At 42.6% G+C, this 19,920-nt stretch overlaps 1 protein-coding gene across 1 annotated transcript; it reads left to right on the top strand.

Moving 5' to 3' along the window:
- Window positions 1-1,922: 1,922 nt before the first annotated feature.
- LOC306932843 (uncharacterized protein) lies at window positions 1,923-11,245 on the top strand. Its single transcript, XM_079514792.1, has 7 exons — window positions 1,923-1,957; window positions 2,048-2,102; window positions 3,309-3,415; window positions 4,221-4,331; window positions 6,526-6,855; window positions 8,076-8,390; window positions 11,050-11,245. The coding sequence occupies exons 2-6, from the start codon at window positions 2,077-2,079 to the stop codon at window positions 8,381-8,383; spliced, it is 882 nt and encodes a 293-aa protein (XP_079370918.1). The 5' UTR covers window positions 1,923-1,957; window positions 2,048-2,076; the 3' UTR covers window positions 8,384-8,390; window positions 11,050-11,245.
- Window positions 11,246-19,920: the final 8,675 nt, after the last annotated feature.

A 19,920-nucleotide genomic window follows, 5' to 3' on the forward strand; every position in this document is an offset into this window, starting at 1 on the left:
TGGAGTGACGTCACGCTATCACCACTAACCCCGAAAGGGGGCGTATTAAGGGGGGCGGGGAAATTCTGTGAGATGTCGGGGAAATTCTGTCTCGGATGTCGGGGGCGGAGAGGTTCTTTCCCGGCGGTCAGCCTCAGACCAGAAGGTCCATCCCTGCGCCTTCCTCTCCCACAAACTCGATGCTGCTGAGAGGAATTATGATGTGGGGAACCGTGAACTTCTTGCCATATAGTCCTATAGCCTTGGAGGAGTGGAGACACTGGCTCGAGGGCGCCGAACATCCTTTTGTGGTTTGGACAGACCACAAGAAGCTCAAGACAGCAAAATGCCTCAACTCACGTCAAGCCAGGTGGGCCCTGTTCCTGGGACGTTTTCAGTTTACCCTGACCTACCGCCCGGGCTCCAAGAACACCAAGGCTGATGCCCTGTCGTCAGCGTCAGTATGCTGCCGAGGAGGCTACTGCTCCGCCCAAGACCATCCTGCCCTCTTCCTGTGTTGTTGCGGCACTCACCTGGGACATCAAGTCAGCCCTTCTTGAGGCCCAAGGCACCCAGCCGGACCCAGGCACGGGTCCCCCGGGTTTGCTTGTTCGTACCTGACTCGGTGCGCTCCAGAGTTCTCCAGTGGGCTCATGCCTCCCGGGTCAACTGCCACCCTGGGAGGAACCGCACCCTTGACGTTCTCCACCGACATTTCTGGTGGCCTTCCATGGAGGTGGATGCCAGAGGTTATGTGGCGGCGTGTTCAGCGTGTGCCCAGGACAAGACCTCTAACCGACCCAGAGCCATATAATAGAAGAGTTGCGTTATTGAGGGGGCACAGAACAGCCCGGTCACGTGATCCCGGAAGCGCTCAGGCGCACAGCTGCGCTCTCATGGAGAGCCTGATTAGGGACAGCCTGGGGGGGCTCCGTCTTTTTAGCAAATCTAGAACTTCCTGTGTGAGAGCTAGCAAATTTAAGACATCCGGTTGCTTTCAGAATAAAAGCGTCATAAATTAAATAATTATTACATTACATTATTAGTATTATTATTACATTACAGTTATGGTGAAGACACACATTATGTTTCTGTGTAAAAATAAGTAATTAAATAACGTAAAAAAGTTGTAAACTGTATGCCTTTTTCTTTCCATTGAAAGTGTACACTGTTATATTAGCAATGATTAATTAAACGGTATTTAAATTTCCTAGCTCTCAAACAGGAAGTTCTAGATTTGCCAAAAAGACGGAGCCATGCGGATCCATGCAGTCTGTCAACATCCGCCGCAGGAACTGTCCCTAATCGGCGTCCCCAGTAGCGCTAGATGCCGCCATTACGCAGGCCCTGAAGTCAACAGAGTTTGCAGAACTCTGTCTTTTCTAAGGCTCTGAACCGACCCAGCTCGGGTTTTCTTCGTCCTCTACCGATTCCTCAGCGCCCTTGGTCCCACATTGCTGTGGATTTTGTCACCGGTCTGCCTCCTTCCGAAGGTAACACAGTGATATTAACCATCATAGACCATTTCTCTAAGGCATGCCCACTGTGTTGCTCTCCCTAAGCTCCCCTCTGCCACCGAGACGGCCCGACCACTTAGTTCAACATGTGTTCCGGATTCATGGCATTCCGGCTGACATTGTTTCTGACCGAGGTCCCCAGTTCACCTCGCAGGTGTGGAAGGACTTTTGCACGGCATTGGGTGCCACGGTTAGTCTGTCCTCTGGCTTTCACCCCCAAACCAATGGTCAAGTTGAACGATACTGTCATGGCAGCTTGAATGTCTGTCTGTTTTCTTATTTCTATGTCCTTTAGGTTGGAGCTGCATTCCACTTCCGGGGAGGTGTGTCCTGGCTATTACCTGGCTGGTCTCCATCTGGCAATCACCTGGCTGGCTACTTATACCTGGCTGTGACGGCACGCAGTGCTCAGTGATAGGTCCTCCTTCGGCCAGTGCACACGTCTGTGCCTTATGTACTAGGTCAGTTGTATTTGATGAAGACTCAACAACCTGGCTATTCCGCTCCTTTACATTACTGGCCTGCTTCTAATTCTTGGTCTCCTCCCTCAGTGCCTGCCTGCCAGCCTGACCATCTCTCCATGCATGCTCCAAACCGAAGACCTAAGTATTATTTCTGCTTTAAGTGTTGGACTAAGTTATATTTTTGCCTTGAAAGTTTTGGAAGACCTTCTGTGTTTTGAGTAAATAAATACTCTGGGATTTTGGCATTATATCACGTTTCCTTGTCTCTGTCTGCATCTGGGTTCTCTCTCTCTCTCTCTCTCTCTCTCTCTCTATATATATATATATATATACACACACACACACACACACACACACACACATTTGAATCATTGTTTGTTTTCATTATTTACTTTATTTTAGATGATTGTGGGACAACAATTTCAAACAATTCTGTAGATGATTTTAGATCCATAAAGTTTTGCAAAATGGAAAAACTCAAGTAAAGTAAAAGTACCTCATTTGATTTAAGCACTTTTCACCACCTGCTGCTTTTGTCAGTTCAAACCACATGATGTGAAAAATGTTTCTTCTGCTTTGTTTTTCTAATCAAGCTGTTTGAAACCTTTGTCCACCACAATCCCACACCATATTTCCCCTTGTCTCTTCTCTGAAAATCTACAGTTGGGTGCCACCGATATTGTCCCTTATCATTTGACCCATTTAGGCCTGACCTCCTCCAGTTTTCTGAAATAAATATTTTCACGATTTTTCAAAAATAGCAGACCTACAAGCTCGTAGCGCGCCACTCGGTGGAGCGCTATGAGCTTGTAGATCTGCTATTTTTCAATAGCTAAATTATAACATAATGTTTAAAACACCAAAAGGGGTTCCCGCCCAAAATGGGTTAACTGTGCTTTTGCGCAGATCACGCAAACCTCAGCAAAAACAAAAGGACAATATCGATGGCCTCCAACTGTATTTCCCCTTGTCTCTTCTCTGAAAATCTATGTTCAAATAAATAAATAATAAAAGGTTTTGTCCTGATAAGCAGTGCCAGAATGACACGTCACATCATTGATAAGATAAGCCAGTATTGATCCTCGGGAGGCAAATTCAGGGAAAGTCAACAACAATCTGTAGGGCTGCCTAAATGTCAACCCCACTTGATATAAGAGCGAGAGAGAGCTTGTACGGGTCCCAGAAACTGATCAAATCATCTTTGCAATCCAAATTGCAAGATGAATCCTTCATTCTATCTCATTGCGCTCATGCTGTCTTGTGGACTAACTTTGGTTAGTCCACATTCACAACCACAGCACACACATCACACGTCCGGTCATTTAACCCCGCAACAAATACTGCACAGGAACGAGGTGTGGAAGCTGTCCATCGACCAAATAATGGACAAGTTTTTCCAACTGATGGACACAACACGAAATCTGGAAAGACTGTTGGCGGCGTTAACGACGCGAGGTGAGGTGTTGTTTGAAACAAGATGTTCTTTGTTGCTGTCAGGCTGAAACCTTGCATCTCCGTATCCCCGTAAATCAACGCCCTACTTTTTTATTATTACTTTGAGTCTAGAAACATGTACAATGGCCTTGTAGAGAAAAAACGTTTTCTGTTCACATTTGTTTTCACATGTTTTATGTCACTGTTTTTTTTATGTGCATAATTAACGCCCTACTTGATCAAACTACGGGTCTCACACAAAAGCATAAAGATTTGCTATTTTTTCTTTATTTGAATCCTTAAAAGTAACAGTTTTGGACATATGAGTTTTAGGGATGGAGCTTGTTCATTTTTATTGATAACGAGCACCTTACCGATCAGGCCTATCGGGTTCTTATCGAGCCCATTATTTTGTGGAAAGACGGGAGACAATACATTCTGAACAGAACCAGTATCTTTTACTAGGGCTTTCAAATACAGTACTTTTCCTACAGACCAAATATATTTACCAATATATAATATTAAAGAAACTATCAACTGGTTAATATGTGTACCGTCACTTTAAAAGCGTAATTTTGTTTACCCGGACAGTGCTTGTTTTAGACACTTTGACCGACATGTTTGTGCCAGCATGGATGATTAGATTTATTTCTTGATCGCCTCTTGTCTTGATTGTTTAAACATGATGTCTTGGGCCTCCATATGCTCGATAACAGGCCAAAGCTTATTGCGATAATTATCGGATCTGTTATCAATGATTGTGTTTAAATGTTATTTCAAAATGAAAATCAAAGCAACCTGACATGAATGTTTTCTTTCTCAACAGTTGCATTTAGTGTAACCGACCCGACGACTACTAAAGCCGTTGATCATCTTATCGTGCTCAAGTATGCAACTATTATCACCAAAAATGGCGCTGACTACGATCCAGCTACAGGTCATTTCATTGCCAATTAATCTGTCAATTAGGCTGTTTCATCATGAAGTCATTCATTCATTACTTGTGCTTACAGCAAGGGTTCCCAAACCTTTCAGGCCATGATACCCCAAAATAATCATATTTGAACTGAGGACCCCATATATTATAACCTGACTCCGCCAGATGGGGCAGCAGAGAGTACACTGGGTTCCCCCCTCCTGCTCCCAGGAGGGGGAACTCTCAGGCAGACTTGATGCCCGGCCACAAAACGGCCTGGCCAATCAGCAGCAGCTATCCCGCCTCTAGCTGCTGCTGATTGGCCAGGCCGTTTTGTGGCGGCCCCATCTGGCGGAGTCAGGTTACATATATTAGTCTAGTAGCCAAAAGGTGAACCCGGAAGAAATGTTGAGTATGGGTCCCCAGCATGTAGAAACTGCCGGATGCTAACTTGCATATGTTGGGCAATTTTCACAATTGGCAAAATATGTGACCATACTATTAACAACCTATAGAAGGCAACATATTCAAATTTTCATCATGCTTTATCTAGCATGTGATGGGTCAAACTAGGGGGTTTTCATGATGCTGAATCCATTCCAAGCATTAGTTTTGAAAAAAAAAAACACTCATTGGGCTTAAAACAGCCATGCCCGGCATTGGCCGTTTTTAGCCCAATGAGTATTTTTTTGCAAAACGAATGTTTGAAATGGATTCAGCGCTCTATTTAACAATAGAGCAAGCGTAGAGATATGTGTAATGGAAAAGCAATTGGACACCTTTTAATTTATTCTTCTTAAAATTGCTAAATTACATGTATAATAACCCCCCCCCCCCCACACAAGGAAAAGAGGAAAAAAATCCCCTCCCCCTCATTTACATATAACCTCAAATGTCTGCATGTTGTCACATGTCCCCATATGTGGGGACGGATGTCTGCATCTCTCTATCTCTCTCTCTCTAAGATGAGTGTCCTTAGCTCTGGTGTGACTTAAAGTCCCCACCCTCTGGGCAGTATTATGCGTGTCTTAAGTACCAGGTCTTATGACTTAACTTAAGACCTGGAGGCGTGGTCAATGCTGTTTGGCCACTCAGAATAGCCAAATGGCATTGATCACGCCTCCAGGTCTTAAGTTAAGTAATAAGACCTGGTACTTAAGACACGCATAATACTGCCCTCTGTCTCATGAACCAGTCTCCAGTGTATTTGTTGTTGTGTTTGGTGGTTAGGAGATGAGGATGAAGAACCAGGCATAGGAGACGTGCGGTAGAGCAGTGTAGTGTCTTTCATATCAGGTCTGGTCACCTTGTAAGAGAAACAATAACAGTGTGTATTTATTTATTTTTCAGAATTCACAATAGTGAATGCCAGAAGTTCATCACAGAACTGAATGTACTATAAGATGAAACATAGCCAGTTGTGGTTTAAAGAGATGGCTCACAGTTACAAACCATAATACTACAGCAGGCAGTGCATTAGAAAACACAGACATATTATTTGCTGCACCGTTCATTCAGGTTCAACCATGTAGTTAGCACATGAGCACATGTCTGGCAATCTCTTCCCAAATAACCCCAGCAGCACAACAATATAGTTCCCAACAATCACATTTGTCAAACAACATGAATGGCTAATATAATTACTTATATCAAATGATAATAAGGGTGGATTTCACTCCTACCTTATAGAGACCTTGTACAGAAACAGTGTGACCAAAAATGGCCACCCCTCCACCAATAAGGTCAACAGCTGCACAGAACAGAAACACTGGACAATACCACAGTGCCCCCTGGTGGCATCTCCAGTCAATACATGGAGATACATCATTACATATATAGGCCTATCTGCCATGTGACATGACATGGGACAGATATGCGATTCCCAAACATTTAGCAGATCTGGTAATAAACGTTGTGAGATTGTAGTTTGAAAGGCATGCGTTTTCTTTGCTAACAATTCAATTCAAAGGAGCATTATTGGCATGAGAAAACATACGTTTACATTGCCAAAGCAAGTGTCAAAATTCATACTGCAGTTTTGGGTGATAAGGTGACCACCAAAACGGTGGTTAGTAAAAACAGAGAGATGTGTTTGAGGGGTGAGTCACTTACCACCGCGGCTCAGTAACGCCATGTTGTAGCTTTAAGTGGTCACCTTATCACCTAAAACAGAGTATGATTAGGCCTTAACAATGTGTTCGATCATCATCAACAGGCATCTTCACGGTGGCCACACCAGGCTTGTACTACTTCACGTTCTTCTTTCACACGACGAACAGGAAGTTCGGCACCCACACTGGCCTCGAGCTTCACGTCAACAACGGTCTGATCGTCAAGAGCATTGATCAGGTCGCCGGGGCCGACTACGGCGACACCTCCGGCAACGCGGTCATCGTGGAGCTGGCCAGGGGTGACCTGGTGAAAGTGATCCTGAGAGAAGACATGTGCATTAAGGACGAGCCGTTACTCAACACCTTCACCGGCTTCTTACTACAGCCTGCAGCTACCGATTTAGCTCCCCCTCCTCCCCCTCCAGCTCCCACTGGTTAGAGATACTTTATTTCCAGTGTTGGGCAGTAGCTAGCTACACGTACATAGCTTGAAGTTCCGCGGCACTGGCCGTTATACATTTAATTCTGTTGGTGGTGTTTATTAACCACCGTTAATGGCGGATAAAACTGTGATATAGGGCGCTGGTCCTTTAATTAAGAAACTGTAGGCGGGGCCTTACGCCGGCTCAGCAGTCAGCCAGCGGTGTTGTTGAGCAGCCTGCAACGCTCAGTTCATACAGGTGTGATTTCTTACAATTTAGGCATTTAGCAGACTCTCTTAATCCAGAGCGATTTACAATAAGCAAGAACAAAAAAGCATGGCAATACATCACATACATAAAAAGTAGTTATCATGAAACATGTGTAAGCTAAGAACATAAAGTGGAATATCTATATAATAATGAAAACTATCTATCTAATAATTGAGCGATCGCTGTCTGTCAGTCAGTCCGTCCGTCCGCTTCCGGGTCACCAGTGAAATGCACGTTGGTACGGCTTCCGGGTTGAGACGGACACAGATTAATACTGGGACACACTTTTCCGCGTAACAAAATAAACAAATCCACACGGGGAAAATAACTCGGACAGGGCATGTTAACGTCAACACACGCGCTGTTTCGACACCACACTGAACATCATTCGCTGTTCATATATTCAGAACGGGTATATCTATCTAATAATTTAGCGGACGACACAACTTCACAATCACAGTACACTGTGGAGGACTTTCGTTTTGCATCGCGGGACGCATACTATGGTCCGTGTGTGCGCTCGCGCGCACACATAATAATGAATAACCCATCCGTTACCATATATTCAGAACGGGTAAGGACTAGTACATATAAACTATACATACTAAACTAGATACAAACTATATACATATATACTATGAAGTGCTATGACTACACAAAATGCAATTCTAGTGCTGTCTAAGTAGCATGCTATAAGTTTGATTGATTGAAAATTGTATTAACAGTTTGCAGAATTACAGTACATTTCAAGCACAAACTCAATACAAAGGCTGTTAACTGTGAGTGGACGACCCAATTAAGCATTACAAGTCTGTATAACATGCTATCTAAGTCTACAATGAAGTTCTATCTAAGGGGCTTGGCCCCGTCTTATCGCTGCTTGCAGCTATAATAATAATAATTATTATTATTATTAATTTAACTTTTAAATGTGTTTATGCTTTTCTTCTCATGTTTTCAAGTGAGGATAATCGACGGCCTAAACGACTGTGATGGCAGAGTAGAGATCTTCTACGAAAACCAGTGGGGGACGGTGTGTGATGATTATTGGGATATGAATGATGTCCAGGTAGTGTGTAGACAGCAAGGCTGTGGAGAGGCTATATCAGGAGGAACGGCTGACGTCCAGGGAGGCAGCGATGCGCAGATCTGGATGGATGATGTCAGCTGTTCAGGCACCGAATCATCTCTCTCAGAGTGCACCCATCTAGGGTTTGGAAACCACAACTGTGATCACTCTGAAGACGCTGCTGTTCATTGTCATCACTAATAATTGGGTAAAGTTTTACGTTTCTCTTTAATCAGAACCCAACATAGAAACTGGAGAGAGAAAAAAAAAAGGACATAAACATACATAGGCTACATCAATAAAACATTCCATAATCAAAAGGCATAATACATTTTCCATAACATCCATGAGCGTATACATCACAAAACTATACAATATTTAATCCATCATATCAAAATGCAATATAGAAATAAATAACCCTCAGACAATACTATACATTATACAACAATAAAGCCAATTACCAATATCCCTCATACAAGATTGACCAACAATAAAAGTATCACCTTTCCCCCCCTTCCAGCTCGGTGCTAAAGTGGCTAGTGCAAACAGTCTGTTCCAGGGCTTGTTTGGGCCATCCGTCCATCCTTCCCTTCCTCAAATAAACTTCTCCATGTTTGCCATTACCATTCCTCTCTTGTGGCAAATCTGGCAATATCTGTTCCTCTACCAGCGAGGTGGGCAAGTTACAGTTTTATAAGCTAATGCCTCCTTCTAGCCCCATACTGGGTGTCAGCACCACAGGTGATCTTGATCTGTGCAATCAGTACCAGTTTGTGCAGGAAACAGTCAAAATAAGGCCTGAGACCTGACATTTGGACAGGAAGCCTTTCAAAATAAAAGCCTTAGGGACAACACATTGTGACAATAGGCCTATCTCACAGGCCCCTTTCCACGCTCCCTTCCGGTAGCTAGTGGTGTCATTTAACATTAGGCATTTACACTTTTTTTCTCTGGAGAATCTAAGTACATTTCCTAATGTTAAAATGTCAAAGACCGATAATAATATGAAGAAAACACAATGGTATAACAACTAAAATAAGTAGAATAAACCTTACCTTTACAAAACGGTAGTTTGTGGCTTGTGAAAATACCTCTTTTAACATGGAAGTCTAAGGACCGCAGAAAAAACAACACCATTAGCTCCAAAAGGGGGCAGGGAAATGCTGTGAGATAGGCCTATTGGAACCCCCCCATGTGGGTCCGTTACATTCAGTGTGAATCAGGGGCGGAGCTACAAGGTTATTGATTGTTTGATTGACAGTATTCCTGACTGGTAACAGGTACGGTCGCCCCTTTTCCATCTCGCCCCACTACTCTACCTAGCTGTAAATAACAAACATAATTCATGTTGGTGATTATTTAAAAGGTATTATCATATTAATTTATCATTGTTAAATTCACTCTGTATATCCACGGGCATAATAGCATGATGTTTATTGTAGGCCTACAATATATAAGCTAAAACATAAATATATAATTGTACGGTTATTCAATTCTCTCCACTCCAGCTGTCTATCAATCTGCGCCAATCTGTGCCCCCCGCACAGATTGAAATTAACTGCTAGACGGTCCTAAATTAACTTAATTAAGCAGTCTTTGATTGATTGATTTATTAACAGTTTGCAGAAGTACAACTCAATACAACTGTTAACTGTGAGTGGACGACACCATAAAGCATTACACTAGTTTACAATAGGGTTATAGGGCCCACCATTTTCAATTCATCAAAACAACAACGAGACGTACGAATATACACAAGTAGTCACCGTCTCTGTGACATGTTGTTCTTTCTAAATTGTACAGAGTATAGAGATCGACTACTATACAATCAAATAAATCTGTATAGGCCTACAAGATCATTTCAGATTTCAGAGAGGGAGGGAAATACTAAATTAACTGTTAACTACATAAAAATAATCGTGGGGGCGAGTTGGTAAAGGGGCTAGTCGTTTGGTATTCTTATGACTAAGGCAACGCCAATACGAGGTAGGCAGCCCCTGCAAAAGTGTTTTAACGAGGCACGGTAGGTGTTTCAAATTAAACACAATAATATTCCATAGACAAAACAACAGGGGTATCCTCTCTCACTTTGTATTTTATGAAATGTTATTTTGGGAGGGTATAGGCCTACATACCCATACAAAAACATACAGTAATCCATCCTGGTCTATATTGGCACAATATTATGTCCATATATTTAAAATAAAACCATAGCACCATCATTACCCTTTTCATGTCACGCACCCCCTGGAAAGCACTCGACACTGGGTGAAACGAATGGGTTGCAAAATCATGGGGTTATTTAAAATGCATTCAAATAATTCCCGGGTTGCCATTTTTAACATATTTCTTTTATTCTTTATTTATTCTCTTTTTTAAATAAAGAAAAAAGCGACAGTGTTTTCGATGAATCTAACATGGAACCCATTTTGGGCGGGAACCCCTTTTGGTGTTAGCATTATGTTATGCTTTAGCTATTGAAAAATAGCAGATCTACAAGCTCATAGGCGCGCTACGAGCTTGTAGATCTGCTATTTTTGAAAAATCGAAGAACGACTGACATAGAAACATTGCTTTTTCAGAAATCTGTCAGGATGTAGAAGACATTTTTAGAATCTGATCTCAGGTCAAAATGGGTTAAAATGGAGTTTGAAGTTATAATGGGTTTGTATATAGGAAGGGGCAGTTCAAATTAATATCAATTATCTAAATACTGAGTTCACATCAAGTTCACATAAGCCCGAGTAGACGATAAAATGGACCAAACCTTTTTTTGAAGGTGAAATATCCCTTGAAGTATAGTTTTCTCACTGGAAATATATTAACCATTTCCTTTTTTATTCTATTTTGTCCCCCCGGATCTTCAGGGTAAACTGTGGCGGACTGAAACCCGGGGGATTCTTCAACGATGCAAGGACTGGAGTCCCAAATATATGAATGAGACGTTACATTGTTTTGTCAACATTTATACAAATGTTCTTCTGAATGATGTGGTCTTACCTAGACCTAGAACATCTTTTCTATAGAATATTCGACAATCAAATCCCAATCAATCAATAAAATACTTGAGCATTAATTGATGCCTTTTTGTGTTTCCTCTTAGGTGACTATAGTGTGTATAAAATAAATGCAATATATCTGTATGTCAAATTAATAATTAAAATGAGATATTAAGTAAGTTATGGTTAAACAAAGGTCATGGTGCAACTATACAGTACAAACAAAGGTCAGCTACTGTGATCAAAGTCAATACCAACCCACGAGGGTCTGAGACATGGAGGTCTAACAGTCAGGAGCTGGAGGGATAGGAGGATTGGATGAACTGTTTGATGTCAAGGACCTCCAAAAGGACACTCATTAGCCCACGGACCCCCATTAGAAAAGATATGCCTGCAGGGACCCCCATGAGAGAGTGTACAAATGGAACCAAATGGACCCGTTAGGATCCATTTGGTTCCTCTCAGAGTTAGACCAATAAGGGTCCATTTGGTTCCAAACTATCATTTAGCTGGGGACCCCCTGGAACTCCCTCAAGGACCCCTAGGGGTCCCCGGACCCCACTTTGGAAACCAATGGTCTACAATGGTCAATTGTGTAGACTCCAATCTGCTATTGTTGAAAAATAGCAGACCTACAAGCTCGTAGGGCGGCACTCGGTGCCACTAGCAGACCTACAAGTTCACAGCGCGGCACTCGGTGCCGCGCTGAGCTTGTAGGTCTGCTATTTTTTTTTAAATAGCAGACCTACAAGCTCGTAGCGTGGCACTCAGTGCCGCGCTGAGCTTGTAGGTCTGCTATTTTTCAATAGCTAAAGTATAACATAATGCTTACTCACATTAATTATCAGGTTAATGAAAAGCATGGGAGGAGCAATACCAACATTCTCGTTGTCTAGGTTCTCACTAGGGTGACCAAAAAGAGACCTCAGGTAGCCACAGAGACATAACATGTAGCTATACTGTAACTTGAACAACACTAACACTATAAGGTACTATTAGCTCTTGAGCCCCCACCCTGAACACAATCAGAGAATAAACCAAATTATAAATTCACAGACCACAGTTAATTTCCTTACTTACAGTCTGTCTGTACTCTGTGATATGAACCAATGATTCCCGAATCCCACACAGCCGCGGTCCAACATGTCCTCCTCCTCAACTGGCATGCACGTGCGTGCGTGTGCTGCGTGTGGTCTCCTGCACACAGTGAACCAGTTTGTAGTAGTCCCGAAATTGCGGTAAAACAAGCGTTCAGAAAGTGTCACTTAAACTCACTTCGGCAAAACTTAACAAAACTTGTCCTCAGTTGCAAGTCATAAAGCACTAAACTGTCTTCTTTCAAGTGTCAATATATATAGACAAGCTAGGCTAAACAGTTTGCAGAATTACAGTACATTTCAAGCACAAACTCAATACAAAGACTGTTAACTGTGAGTGGACGACCCAATTAAGCATTACACTTGTTTACAAGAGGGTCCACCTTGTTCAATTCATCAAAACATTTAGAGATGTACAAATAGACACTTCTATATAGCCAAAGAACAGAATCACGTCTAATCACAGGGACGACCCGTACCTGTCACTTTCTGCTGCCTCTCGGGACTCCATGTGTGTCACGAAAACATATAATCCAGGGTGTAACTCCCTCGATGCACAAACACAAGTGGTTTCCTCTACTGATTTATTGAAGGCGATCTTCAATCCTCCAAACCCACCGTGAAAACTAAACAAACAATACAATAATACAAACACGTTACAATTGACATAAAATTACATGCACAGCATGTAGATGCAAACAGTTTTACACAAGTAAACTAGTAAATACAGACATAAAACAAACAACAAATACCTCGTTGGCTGCGTGCAAAACAAAGGGGGAATCTCTTCAGTCTTCAGTTCTTATGACGCTAGTTAAGACAGTCTCTTACTCTCTTGTGACTTTAAGTCTCTTTGTGTGACCAGTGTGCTGCTGCACCTTGCTGCTGCTGCTAGCTGCTTGTGGCTTGATTGCCTATACAAAAGTCCCGTGTAACCAATTGACATGAGAGCAGACCAAACGAGACACAGAACATGACTGACTTCAAAATAAAAGCTTTACAACAACTTGACATGAAAAGACTTGAAATAATGTTTTAACATGAATGTAACTTAAATATGAACTTCTTAATTATGCACTTGTACTTTTAGAAAGATAATAAACAATTATGAACTTATTTTAACCTTATTATGAAAGCAAACTATATCACCTATAGTGGCAACAGTTACACGGGGCATTAATCTCCTCCAAAAACATAAACAACTTCAAAAAGCCAAAATCGCGACAGAGTCAGCTATTCATTCACTGTTTCACAGACCTTGATGTGATTCTTAGCTGTGAATAAGTAAAGTAAACAGATGAACGACACCACACCACACCACACACACACACACACACACACACACACACACACACACACACACACACACACACACACACACACACACACACACACACACACACACACACACACACACACACACACACACACACACACACACACACACACACACACACACACACACACACACACACACACACACACACACACACACACACACACACACACACACACACACACTGTGGCCAGATATAGATATTACATGGCCAGTGAGTGGAGAGGCCCTCCTCTCCTCTCCTCCACAAAAGTGAAAACAGACAAAACACACCTTTAAAACATGTTCCCTAACCCTATTCTTCGCAAACGAGACATTTTATTCATATTTAGAGCGTCCCGAATTCAATGGGGACGGTCTCGACTTTCCAGGACGTTTGCAAAGGTCAATGGTCAGCAAAAAGACTGCCTCTTCTCTCCCTCCTCTCCTCTCCTCTCTCCCCTCTCTCCACAGAAGTGAAAACAGACAAAACACACCTTTAAAACATGTTCCCTAACCCTATTCTTCGCAAACGAGACATTTTATTCATATTTAGAGCGTCCCGAATTCAATGGGGCCGGTCTCGACTTTCCAGGACGTTTGCAAAGGTCAATGGTCAGCAAAAAGACTGCAACGGTGACCCTGTGGGCCAAATTCTTAAAAAAATGGGGTGATATATATTTAAAAAAATCACACCCGTGTGAACTGAGTGGTGTAAGGTTTTATATAGCATGATCAGCTGTGGTCTGACGTAATGTCTGACGTAATGAAATAAGGTAAGGTATTATGTAGCCTGATCAGCTCTGATCTGACGTAATGAAATCACACCCGGATGTGATTTCACAACTGGCTTTTTCTGTGCAGAGAAAATGACCATGGTTGCTACGGTCATCCAGTTCACCCGGGTGTGATTTAATTACGTCAGAAATTATTTTGAACATAGCAACCATGCTCATTTTTTTCTGCACACAAAAGCCAGTTGTAGGAGTGGTTTACACCACTAAAAAATATGTAAGAACCTCCAATATCCATATTCAGGACATGTCGAATCCAATGGAACCGGTCTCGAATTTCCACGACGTTTGCAAAGGTCAGCCGAAAGACTGCCACGGTGACCTTTGGGCCAAATGCCTTAAAAATTAAGTGATAGATATTTTTTAAAACACCCCCGAATATCCATATTCAGGCCATGGCAAATAAATTGGCGTTGGTCTCGATTTTGTGGGACTCTTACAAGCGTCCGATAAAGGGAACTACACTGCAATGCTAGGCCTCGGGTCAGATTTGAGGTTCCCGAGGTCGCAGAAAAAAAACTCAGACCATCACGACAATCGGCTCGTCGCCGCGATCGCAGAGGTGTTCGGCCCATTCCGAACAGACTTACGATCGTCGGCGTAGGCGCGCGTGAACGTCAAACTTTGCTTTACTGGAACGCCACGACGGTGAGGCCTTCCGGGCTGATTTTCGGATATGTTATAGAGCTCCCGGAGACGCACGCATGGATCTATAGAACATCCTCGAGCGACCTTTCTAGGAGGCGCGGTCTTGTTTCACTTTTTCAGTCAGGACGCTGTTAGAGTCTATGGGTCTATGACGTGTCTGCATGCACAGAGCCAAAGTGAAGGACGTTTTGTACGACTGTCGGAGGCGTACGCCCGAGACACCGAACCGTTCGTCTCGGCTGCCTCTCCGACATATCCGAACGTCGGACCGTGATGTTTTATCGTTGGCGCGTTGTTGCGCGTCAAAGTCGTCAATTTGTAGGCGTTCGTTCAAGGCTACCGCCGCGGCCGTATGTCCGTTTGGCCCAAACCCTATACGGCTGCGATCGGGGCCGCGACCCGGTTGCGGTGATGGTCTCGGATTTGTTCTGTCGAATTTCGAGGCTTTCTCGCTAACTTAGGCCTCGCTAACTTAGGGGCTTGGCTATGCAAATAAAGAAGCCGAAACACGGCCCTTCATTTACATAAGCCACTCCCGCAAAGTAGCCGTAACCACGCCCTTCATTTGCATACCACACAGTAGTAGTAGTAGTACAACATACGAGATGATGCCTGATCTTCTGACATCCATAGTTGGTTGACTGGATGGCGTTGTCCTCACCTGGAGATAAATGTCCCCGGAAATATCATCCATCCATCCATCCATCCATTCATTCATTCATTCCCCCCGGAAATAAATAAATAAACAAGGATAATCATCCATCCATGTGTGACAATTGTTTGACATGTCTGTCTATAGCAAGAGGTGGGGGGGGGGACCCGCCAAAGCATATTTTAGACAACAAAATTAATTGTAGATTTAGTTTGTGATGTGTTGAGCAGGGAGTAGACTATGGTGGACTGGATACAGCAGAATAGTTGTCAGTCCAGGTATTTCACACAGACACAGATGACACTAAACTGGTTTATTTGGCAGCCAACTAATAGAGCATTGATTCAGTATTGACCATATTAAGCCAGGTATCACGGCAGACAGCACTAATATAATAAAGAAACGTGAACGGAGCACTGCTGCCAACATAGTACACGCATATAGTGGCCATACTGGCATACTCACCATAGCCTGGTCAAGGTTTCCCCCTGGTGGACGTATTGTCAGCGCATGGAAAACTAAGGGCTAATAATATATACTATTCTCTGCCTATCGGGACGTAACTCGGACGGCGCGTCTTAAATACATTTCAATTGTACATTTAGTTGACAAAAAGGTAAAGTGAGATTTATTTGGGATTTATCCTTAGTCCTTGGTCCGAGGTCACGAATCTTGACTTGTCCCGAACCAGCGTCCTCACAGCAGAGGCAGCTGAACCAACCACTGAGCCACCGTGGAATACTCTGAGCCTTAGATTGAGGGTATATTTATCCTCTTGTTTTTTTGCAGGAAAATGCAGGAATCAAACCATTTGTGGTCGTAGTGACTACATCTGTCATTATAAAAATGTTTTTTCAGAGATTTTCTTAGTTTTAAGGGTAATTGCAATATTACACACGATCTGCGTTGCTTTCGGAACTCACCCTGAGGGCTCGTTCCTGCAGCATCGCAGTCGTGCATAAATGACGTTACAACCACCCCTTGCAAGGGGTATTTTATTTTTTATTTTTTTTAATGAGCAGCTCAACAAGATCTCCCCACCAAAAAGTATTATCCCATTTCTGAAAATAGTTTAAACATGTAGCCTACCTGAGGGGGCTTTGGAATAGCGGTGCTGGTGTTACATAATGACAAATACACTTGGGAACAATGGAAATAATAATAATAACAATAATAATAATAAAGTTTTACCAATTGCCCAAATGCCGCTTAGATGCTTTGGCTTACATGCGCATGATGATTTAATTCTGCCTTCGTGAAACAGGCCTGGTTGCTCGTTTGTCTCGCAAAATCTGGCAACACTGCAGCATTCTAAACTACAGTATCTTTGTTGTTTTCAGAGTAAAGTTTTTATTTTCTACCCAAAAAAAGCACCAAAAGTGTTGTGTGCACATAGAGAGAGACAACTGATAGTAATTCACTGGATTTATTACAAGAAAAAGTAAAGTTTTAATTTCAACGGCCGTCTTTCCAAAACAAAGATGAAAACGCATCATATCTGAAGAATGAGACCACTATAACAGCTGCTATAATAACCCAATAAAAGGAAATAATTCATAAACACTTAGTCTTAAGTTCAGTTCTCAGAATAAGTATCATGTGTACATATACATTAAAGGACTGTGTGTGTGTGTCGGCCACTGTCCAACAAAATGGAAGAAAAAAAAGATCAGAAGTTTAGAAAACGCAACAACTTGAAATACATTAAAGAAGTGAAACACTCCCCCAGTCTAATATTGACATAGACACTCATGTTACACTCTTTTTTTAAAAACTTTGATATTTACAGCATTTATATATTTACCACTTTTAATAATAATGTCACAGGTGATCTTAATCAACAATGCCATTACAATGACAGGCTGTGTGATCCTGCCACTCTGGGAGGGCGGGAGGGAGGGTTGGGGTATTTATAACTTTCTGGACAAGCAGCAGCAACGTTGTAAAGCTTTCACCTGAAACAATTAAAAGTCGATGTCGATAACTTTGTGAAGTAGACGAGGAAGTGAAAAGGTAAATTAATATATAACCACAGTTTTAGAAAGGTGTGAAATAAAAGTATGACTTAATTCCTCCGCCCCCCAGAAATGATACGATCGTGAAATAATCATCATTGTAATAATTCTGTTAGGTCGAGAAATTGTATTATTATGTTTGTCCTGTGAAAGTGGTCACTCACAGAGCATATACAGTTTTAGTTGGGAAAAGTACTTCTTTCCCTATAAAGCCCAAAACACACCAGTTGCAACTCCTTGAAACAAAAAACGTTTTAAGGTCGAGCACAACAAATGCAACTCCTTAAGTAAGAAACACCTCCATTGCAACATTGCAAACTGCATTTTTTGGAATTTGTGAATGAATATTTGAAGTTTTTCCAGAAGATTCAGGTCAGGATTTAGAAGGCTTTTTTTGTTTTTATCAGACTCGGGTCTAAATGGTCTTATATCCGTATGATATTACCCCTTTTGGTGTTTTAAACATTATGTTATAATTTAGCTATTGAAAAATAGCAGATCTACAAGCTCATAGCGCGCCACTGAGTGGCGCGCTACGAGCTTGTAGGTCTGCTATTTTTGAAAAATCGTGAAAATATTTAGAAGAATTTTTTTAAATTTTGAGGTCAGGCCTAAATGGGATAATATAATGATCCGTACGTGATGACACTTCACAACCCAGTGGTCCTCAAAGGTCCAGGGACCACCAGGGTTCAGAGAGGGGGTTCCAAGTGGACCCTCAAAGGTCCAGGGACCACCAGGGTTCAGAGAGGGGGTTCCAAGTGGACCCTCAAAGGTCCAGGGACCACCAGGGTTCAGAGAGGGGGTTCCAAGTGGACCCTCAAAGGTCCAGGGACCATCAGGGTTCCCAGAGGGGGTTCCAAGTGGACCCTCAAAGGTCCAGGGACCATCAGGGTTCCCAGAGGGGGTTCCAAGTGGACCCTCAAAGGTCCAGGGACCATCAGGGTTCCCAGAGGGGGTTCCAAGTGGACCCTCAAAGGTCCAGGGACCATCAGGGTTCCCAGAGGGGGTTCCAAGTGGACCCTCAAAGGTCCAGGGACCATCAGGGTTCCCAGAGGGGGTTCCAAGTGGAACCTCAAAGGTCCAGGGACCAACAGGGTTCCCAGAGGGGGTTCCAAGTGGACCCTTCCATGTCTGTAACTTGAGAGTCTATACAAATGGAACCAAACACTCAAGAGTTGGGCGTGGACATTGAAAAGGTCTGAGGACCACTGCGTCCAACAACGTTATAGATTGTGCAGCTTGGCCACTTGGCCAGAAAGTAAAAAAAAAAAAAAACAATTAAAAACTAAAACAAAAATAATAATTGGTACACATGGAGCCCGGGCCCGCGGAAACTAACGAATAAAAGGGACAAACATATACTGTACAGCATATATCCAGGAGAGAAAACTGTCCAAACATCAATTTCCCAACAGCGTCACATCATAAAATCCACCTCTTAAATGCGTCCGGGAACCGCCAGCCACCCCTAAAAACATAATTATTATTATTAATAATAAGGGTAATAATAATAATAATAATAAAGAAATTATACATAATTTAACAGGCATAGATATTTACATAAGTCTATGGGCGTCAACACACAGGCAGACACTTCATATTGCACATGGAAAAGGCAGATCTGAAATCAAGTTGGTCGAAACTAAGTAACAGCGATGGGAGCAACGGGCGATGAGGAAAGAGAGAGAGAGAGAGAGAGTGAGAGAGACAGAGAGAGTGAGACAGAGAGAGTGAGACAGAGTGTGAGACAGAGAGAGAGAGGCGGCTCCACAGCGAGATGTGCGTGCCCTTTAGACTGTATTCTAAGCACAGTAAAGCAGGAGAGACCCATCTGTAGTATTATCCCATTGTACGCAGTAGACAGAAGGCCCAAGAAATACCGTATACATACAATTTAGTATGCTTACCAACCTACCTATACTTGATGAAATCCTTCCAAAATAAAGCACACAAACCCACTGATTCTAACTTTTTGTTCTTACAACAAGCCTCACAACACTATGAGGACACTATAGAGGAGACAGAGGTGCTTATATTAAGACTTTTAAACCATTATAGCCTGCCCTATATATGTATATTTCATAGACTGGAGTCCCCCAGGGTGTAATACTAGGACCCCTCCGTTCCCCCCTCCCCCATGCTAGATAATTCCTCACCACAAATAGCCAATTTCAGGTGTGTTGTTGTTGTTGCTGCTGTGTGGATCTATGTTGTG

Source organism: Electrona antarctica (assembly GCF_951216825.1).
Source record: "Electrona antarctica genome assembly, chromosome: 11".
Taxonomy (NCBI): domain Eukaryota; kingdom Metazoa; phylum Chordata; class Actinopteri; order Myctophiformes; family Myctophidae; genus Electrona; species Electrona antarctica.